We start from the raw sequence: 9180 nt of genomic DNA on the forward strand, positions 1-9180 counted from the left end.
CTTGGTCAATAGCACTTCTATACAATATATATCTGGCCAGGAGGCTATTCATCAGAGGTGTTTCATTTCCCTGCTTGCCTGGGAGTGGTTGTAAAGCAGGTTGTAGAAGAGGCAGGGGACGCACTTGTGCATCTAGTTATCAGCCTCTGTGTTTTGTGCAGAATACTTCCCCCAGCATGGACACAGTGCAGAATACTTCCCCAGCATGGACACAGTGCAGAATACTTCCCCCAGCATGGACACAGTGCAGAATACTTCCCCCAGCATGGACACAGTGTAGAATACTCCCCCAGCATGGACACAGTGCAGAATACTTCCCCCAGCATGGACACAGTGCAGAATACTTCCCCCAGCATGGACACAGTGCAGAATACTTCCCCCAGCATGGACACAGTGCAGTATACTTCCCCAGCATGGACACAGTGCAGAATACTTCCCCAGCATGGGCACAGTGCAGAATACTTCCCCAGCATGGGCACAGTGCAGAATACTTCCCCAGCATGGACACAGTGCAGAATACTTCCCCCAGCATGGACACAGTGCAGAATACTTCCCCAGCATGGACACAGTGCAGAATACTTCCCCCAGCATGGACACAGTGCAGAATACTTCCCCAGCATGGGCACAGTGCAGAATACTTCCCCAGCATGGACACAGTGCAGAATACTTCCCCAGCATGGACACAGTGCAGAATACTTCCCCCAGCATGGACACAGTGCAGAATACTTCCCCCAGCATGGACACAGTGCAGAATACTTCCCCAGCATGGACACAGTGCAGAATACTTCCCCAGCATGGACACAGTGCAGAATACTTCCCCAGCATGGACACAGTGCAGAATACTTCCCCAGCATGGACACAGTGCAGAATACTTCCCCCAGCATGGACACAGTGCAGAATACTTCCCCAGCCTGGACACAGTGCAGAATACTTCCCCAGCATGGACACAGTGCAGAATACTTCCCCCAGCATGGACACAGTGCAGAATACTTCCCCCAGCATGGACATAGTGCAGAATACTTCCCCAGCATGGACACAGTGCAGAATACTTCCCCAGCATGGACACAGTGCAGAATACTTCCCCAGCATGGACACAGTGCAGAATACTTCCCCAGCATGGACACAGTGCAGAATACTTCCCCGGCATGGACACAGTGCAGAATACTTCCCCAGCATGGACACAGTGCAGAATACTTCCCCAGCATGGATGCAGAAGTGCCTCTCATATTGTATGATGGAAACTGAATAAGATCAACTCAAATATATGTATCAATAATAAGAAAAACATTGCCTAGAATGTGAATTTCAAATGGAAACTTTCTGTATTAGTGAACCAGCTACCAGGTATATAAGTATAAACAAAATTACACCTACTGATAGGATTATTTATAAACACACAAAAGACAAACAGAATCCCTTAAAGCACTCAAAAAGATGATATGATTATGAGATGATTATTTATTATCTTTTATACTATCACTAGATTTAATTTGTACCTTCTTATCGCAGCTTGATAACATGACATATGTTCAGTACCAGTGCTCATGAAAATAAAATGTATTACGTTTTTTTATCTATACCTACCATTTTTAATGTTATTATCCAAAATGCCCCTGCACAATGTGGTTTGTATACATTTTGAGTTGAAATCACTCATCAATGTAAATAAAAAGAAATGCGTGCTGCTAGCTCAAAAAAAACAATCCTATTACTATTTAATACAATATCAGCATATAAAATCTACAACCCTTTCTGCATGTTAAGGTGACCTCACATATATATTGTACACATTATTTCTTGTTGTTGCGTGTTTCTTTCAAACGAGGCAACGACACACCAATAGACAACAATCTAACAGTATATCCCCTATATCAATAGTTTGTTTTGAAGACTATACTGTAGATTGAAAATAAATGCACCGTTCTCACATAATGGCATTTATATAATCTAAATGAGTATGTAAGTATTTTATAATTTCCAATGTTTATATATTGAACTTTTAAAATGGGAACACTGCCAGCCACAGTTTGTAAATGGCACCCACGTTGGCACTTTTGATGGAATTTTAATAAGCTAACACATAAATACGATATAGTTTGTGTTCTGCAAACAATAAATTGGAGCTTTGGTGTTATTTTAGGTTTTGGATTCTTTGAGTGTAAAACTCCAGTGCAATGATAATTCATTGGCATTTTCCGTTTTTAATCATTTCACAATTTGCTATGCTGGTTTAGAGACTATAAATATGACAATTAAAAGAATGGGATGTTTGAGTTTGTTTTATTCTTTTCTTTTTTTGACCACTTAAAAGAAAGTATTGATGACATAAAAATTCTACACTTCGTTTACACATAGAGAAAATTCGTTTATAAAGGATCGTGGCATTAAACAGTCAGGGCTGGACTATTATGAGACAGGTACATTTTATTTATGCTAAATCTTGGTAATTCAAGTTATCTTTAGCTTTCAATATGATCTTATATATTAATTGCACGTCTTTTTCAAATAATATTTTCATAACACATTTTTAAATTAAGGTGCTGAAAATATATTAACCTCAAAAACGTGATCCCTTTACATTTTTTTAAAGGGATATGTTTTTATTTACACATGTGGCAAGAAACGCTGAAGTCCGAATAATGAAGTTTAAAATAATCTGTGTGTGCGTGTGTCTGTGTATATATACACACATATAATATATATAATAGATATATATTACATATATATATTACATATATATGGTGTATATCTCTATTTATATATATATATATATATATATATATATATATATATATATATATATACATAGTTTCATTATATATGTATAGTTTCATTATATATATATATAATGAACAATTAGATCTCCACTAGTCTTCCACTTACAAACAAATATAAACACACGAGTCGCCCTTGAGGGATTGATATTGGATAATAACCTGCAATATTTTTACCTGTATCAGAAAGCATATTTTTGGTTTATATTTCTTAATTACCTCAAAACACCCTATTGCGGGTAACAAAAAAGTTTCAGAAAAGTCTGTCAAGTGTTAGCAGAAACAAACAAATGCACCTGTAAAGCTGATCTGTTTCCTGGCTTTATATATATATAATAATAGTCCGCCTGCCTGTACATGCAACCCCAAGACACGTTGGGAATAATGGGGTTGCTAGAGGAGTTTAGAAGTTTCTTAAAGATTAGTTGTTCTATTTATTTTGCTTATATACAGCGATTTGTTTTATTGTTTCTACACTAATGCATTTCAGATATATGCTCCTGATTACCTTTAAACTGTAGATATGCCGAAAGGCAGCTTCAAGTTCCCAAACGGAATACATGTACATAATTATACACTTATCTTGTTTTAATAATCTGATTAAAAAGAGTGACACAGTAACTTGATCCAGCCGCTTCACCTGGACATGTTTTGGCACATGTGCAGGCTACAGTTGATTTGCTTCTTGTGCAATTTTACACGCTTCAGTACTTGTCTCCTTCACCCCTTCCACTAAGCTGGAAAGTGGCCGGGCAACTTTTCAATAATTCATAATCGGGTCATTATCTGATACACCACAGCTACTGGGGATCAGAACACAGAATAGTAATTGCACCTCCAATTGCTTTGTTCTTCAAGGTCTGCTTGTATGCCATGTATTTAAAGTGCTTGAAACACCAATTGGAGGCAACTGTTTAAACACATTTCTTCTCAAAGTAGAGTTCAATTACTGCTAGTTATTAAAAGTAAATTTTTTATTGAGTATTAAAGGCGATTATATGTTATTTCACAAAAGAAAGTAGTGCCATTGCCTCCGTTAACAAGTGTATATCTCTGGAGGGCGCTATTTATAATATATTACACAGTAAACATACTTAAGACGTGTATAGAGTGCTATTTATAATATTATCACATCTGATGATATCAGACTTGTTACCTGTTATATATGCTCAGCTCGGTACGAGGCCACCGCCTGGGCTCGGTGTGTAACATGACGATTCTGAGAACACTGTTTATACATTATTATTATTATTATTATTATTATTATTATTATTATACAGGGTTTCTTTTTAGCTTTTCATATTATCATATTATAGAAAACTACAATTATTTTTTCAACTTTCTAAAATATCTTTTATTTTATTTTTTGTAGATATTTCTTAAAAATTGAACTTGAGCTCATTACCTAGCTATTCAAATACTGGTGATATAGTAATAGCTGTTAGCACGGATTGTACACTGAAGCAGAATAGGGGTATTATGTATACCAGGGGAAATTGTTTGAAAAACCCTTCATCCAAACTCAATTTAAAATTTGCTTCGTCAATCATGCATGTTACCAGAGAGATTAAAATCTCCTGTTTGTTAACTTTAACACTTTATGCGCCTAATTACCTAATTACTTCGAATAAGTAACTGGTGATCATTAAACGTACAGTAATTGTCATTTTAGTATTTTCGTTTTTAAAGACCTCACTGTAGAGTTTCCTTTCTTTGGCACCTAAGCCCCAGCCTCTCCTTCTGTAATACTTGCTGCACAATAATTACCATTAACCTTGTTTTGGGGGATTGTGTGTTTTTAACACAGGAACGATCAAAACGGTGCACTCAAAGATGCAATAAACTGCACCAGAGTTTTAAAGAAAAAATCCATTAAAAAATAGAGGTGTTGTTTTCTTTAGTAGAAGAGTGGCTGTGTTTTGCCCTAGTAAAACTCCAGTTTTAAGGCTTTAATAAATATGTAAGATCCCTTTATAAATAACTGAATTAACAGCTTTGACCAGCAGTGTGAAAAACTGAAATAAGCATTAAGATTTTTTTTTAAAAACTACAATATATTACTCTTTTTTGTTCAAATGAATGTAAACATTATGTATTGATGCGAGGCCTTTCGTGGCTTCTCAATTCTTCAAAATGCACCTGGGATTTAGGGACGATGTAAACATTTTTAAGGTTTATATTGAAGTAATTGTACTTACTCCATGAGAATCACAAACCGAGCAGTTTGTTGATAGAACTCGTGGTCACTTCATTGCAACATTACAGCAGGATAACATAGCTTGGTTTGGAGGTATGAGGTACCCGGCCTGTTTTTGGCACTTGGGGGCAATTGCTCTATTCCCAGTGCTGAAGGAGTGATAATAAAAGGCTTAGATGTCTCCCCATGAGTTTGTCTGTTCATTTTATTTCTCTGTGCAGGAGAAACGATCCTAATTTACCAAATTACACTAAGCAATCTATATAGTGTTTTACCAATTTGAAATAAATGACCATCTCTCCTCAACCAAAACTGGCATTGCATTACAGGAAAAGTGTAGCTCATTACATAGAAGAGCAAGTACTCAAAAATATATATATGGAATTATCCTATATTACAATTAAGTAATTAGCTGTTCTCAGTATTCAAGAACTTAACATTAATTTTGGTAAACTAATTCAGTATATTTAAATAGTGCAATCCTATGTTGGTACTAATTAGGCATTTTAATAATGTAACATTCTTGATTGCAGTTTTATGGTCATGGAAAGGTTGTGCTTCTCATTCACTTGCACAATCCCAGGTGTCTAATTGTAAATTGTTCCTACATAGTTTATATTTCCTAGATAGTATATATATAATATCTAGGAAATCTAGGAAGTATATATATATATATACTATATATATGCCTGTTTCAGGCAAAAGGTGACACAGTGTGCTCATTTGCATGTCATTTCCCAGAATCCCTTGCTGCAGTTAAAACACTGTATACTGGGTGATAATGGTGAAAGGCAGGGTTGCAGACCTGCCTAAGACATGTGAATGTTCTCACAAGTGATCTTTTTATTTGCTATATATATATATATATATATATATATATATATATATATATATATATATATAACCACAGAAGAAAAAAGGAGGTTTATAGAGGTCTGAAGAAAAATATTATGTTTCTTTCATTTGAGTGCTTTATATAGACCTTTTTTTCTTCTTCTGTGGTTCTATACTATTTTGGTCTTTTCGCACCACCAAAGGTTATATTTATACATGACTATTGTTTTTTTGTGTCACTTCAAGATTTGAAATAGTGATTCGTGTATATATATATATATATATATATATATATATATATATATATATATATATATATATATATATATATATATATATATATATATATATATATATATATATATATATATATATATATATATATATATATATACATAATGTGTGTGTGTGTGTGTGTGTGTGTGTGTGTGTGTGTATATATATATATATATATATATATATATTATATATATATACATACTTACACACACACATTGTATATATATGTATATATTGTAAATGTGTGGGTATATATATATATATATATATATATATATATATATATACACACACACACACACACACACACACACACACACACACACACACACACATTGTGTATATATGTATATATTGTAAATGTGTGGGTATATATATATATATATATACACACACACACACACACACACATTGTGTATATATGTATATATTGTAAATGTGTGGGTATATATATATATACACACAAACACACACACACACGAAAGATTGAAGAAATATTGCATGTATCAGTTTCATGTATCATGTATCAGTTTCCTTTTCAAACTAATTAAGAAACTATATAGATGTAAATGTATATATATATATACATATAGATATCGACATATAGATAGATAGATATATCCACAAATAATAGAACAATTTAAAGTCTTGCTTCTGTCACTTAGGGGTTAGGTTACCATCACTGATGGTGACCCAGCTCCTGGTTGCCCATGAGCAATTTGTAATACAAAGAGTTATGCTACTGACATGTCCCCTGTCCCTCTTTGTTACAAACCTGCACCATGTAACATGCCCGGCCCAGACCGGACACCCCTGCATCCCCATGCCCTGAGGATGAGTGTAAGATCTTTCTGCTTCCTCTACCCACCTGTCTTCCCGGGGAGCTGCATGGCTGTGGGTGGCTCTGGTGCCCACCGGATGGTTATCTCCCCAGGCCTGACTGACTGCTGGCTGGTGTCCCCGGGCAGGGTGGCTGACAGTCCTGGCATTGACCTCAGGGTGTCAGGGATTAGGCTCTCCAGGTTCTCGTTAGCTTGCTGCCTCCTGAGGGCCACCTGGGCAGCCATGACCCTCTGCCTCTCAATGATCAGGATGCACTTCTCACAGGTGCAGTCCTTGAAGCGGCAGTAGCGCTTGTGCCCCTTCAGCCAGGAGAGGACCCCGTGGTTCCTGCAGCGGGCGCATTTGGGGGTCCTCTGGAGGGGGGCTCGCGGCTGGGATACTGGACCCCCCATGTATAGATACGGAGAACCGTAACCATTCATGCTCCGAAGGTCTGGAGGATAGTAGTGAGGATTGTCACCAAGCTGGAGAGTTACACGGAAGGGTATCCTGCCTCTCTGTACACCCAGGTGGCACTTCAGCTTACAGGTGGGCAGAGGAATGGGAAGCCATAGAGGAGCCCACCTCACCAAGTGCACAACGGTGACGAACAAGCACAGGTGGGGTGGAGCAGGAGAACCAGATGCAACCTCTTGCTGGTTAGTCTTTATCTCATGGGTGCCCCTGTTGGCCACGTCCAGGGCTAGCAGATGTGCCAAGCAGGCCTCAGCAAGTTCTGGGCTGGGACTTCTTCACCAGGGGGGCAACCACCCCAATGGTGCAGCCTAGGACTTCAGCTAGCGATGCTTGGTGTGTCCCTGGTTTCAGATCCTGCGGTGCCTTTTTGCCCTCTGTGTCTTTTCTTCTCAGACACATGAGACATGAGTACGACCCCCCTCTTCTTCTGCTGCTGTGATCAGCTCAATCTGTCCCTGTGTAATGGGAAAGAGCTGTTGAACCCTTGTACAACTGGCTCGTCAGGTCCATGCTGAGTTGTGGGACTGCCCTTGCCTGCTGGCTCAGTGTGTGCCCCTCTCACTCCTTGCTGCTGTGGTTTAGTTTGATGGGTTGCTGGGCAGTGCTTTCTCTCTCCTGTGTGTCTCTGTGTGTGTGTGTGTGTTTGCAGTGGGCTGATAGATCTCTAGCTTTCGCCCTCCTCCAATGTATTCCCCCGCCTCCTATGCTCTCCCAAGGCCAGGACCTGCACTCAGTGCCTCGTATAATCCTCTATCTATCCATTTCCTCATGTCACCACCCTCCCATCCTCCTTGTCACTTTCATGATCCCCTCCCCTGCTTCCACCCACTTGCTGCCTCCACCACCAGTACCTATAACATTGAAGGTACATGCACAACAGGATCCCACTGTATTTACCATTGAGCTTTATTCTTCGTGGGGCTGATTAGAAGTTTAGTATCCATTGCCTGGGTCAAGCATTCACTTTCCTATGGTGTGCTTTAATGTTTGATGCACTTATTGTATTATATTGTTTTCCCATGTCGATTTTGTTAAGTGCTGCATATATTGTTGGCGCTATATAAATAATCAAATATGTACATACAATGCTACTTTGTGTAATCATTCCCACAAAGTTTTTGAGAAAGACACCGTTTTCAACATCATGTTTTTTTTTTTTTCTCCTTAGACATTACACTATCGTTTTTTAACAGGGGTTCCCTGCCATTTTCAGGTCATTTGTTAATTGTACCAAATACAGAAGAATTTACAATGCATCTGATCTCAGACACTCTGTTAGAGAGGGTTGGGGTTCCTTACAATGCATCTGATTTCAGACACGCTATTAGAGAGGGTTGGGGTTCCTTACAATGTATCAGATCTCAGACACTATTAGAGAGGGTTGGGGTTCCTTACAATGCATCAGATCTCAGGCGTGCTATTAGAGAGGGTTGGGGTTCCGCAGAATTTCACAATATAATGGTAGGGTTTCTTAACCAAAAAAAGGTTAAAAACAATGCTGTACACCAGGGGTGCGCAAACTGGGGGGTGAGAGATTTCCAAGGGGTGGCGCGGTGGTTTCAGAGGCCCCGCATTCTTCCCCAAGGAATTTAAATTAAGTGCCGGGGGATCGTGCGAGGCCTCTGCAACTTCCCTTACTTTGTCTCGGTGTCGTCATGGCAACGTGACATCACGTGACTCCGCAGCATCATTTGACGCCGGAAAAAAAGTAGGGAGGAGGGTGCGAGCAGGGGAGGAGTGCAGAAAGGGGGGCACAGGGGGTAGAGTTTCCACACCCCTGCCTTACACCACTCATTT

The 9180-nt window shown here is 38.7% G+C and overlaps 1 protein-coding gene across 1 annotated transcript in view; it reads right to left on the reverse strand.

The window, feature by feature from the left end:
- The window catches only part of DMRT3 (doublesex and mab-3 related transcription factor 3), a 13388-nt gene extending 5383 nt beyond the window's left edge, over positions 1–8005 (reverse strand). The window contains 1 exon segment of the mRNA XM_075597311.1: positions 6953–8005. Coding sequence (XP_075453426.1) covers positions 6953–7349 — 397 coding nt within the window. The 5' untranslated portion in view covers positions 7350–8005.
- Positions 8006–9180: the final 1175 nt, after the last annotated feature.

Source organism: Ascaphus truei, chromosome 1, assembly GCF_040206685.1.
Source record: "Ascaphus truei isolate aAscTru1 chromosome 1, aAscTru1.hap1, whole genome shotgun sequence".
NCBI classification, from domain to species: Eukaryota; Metazoa; Chordata; class Amphibia; order Anura; family Ascaphidae; genus Ascaphus; species Ascaphus truei.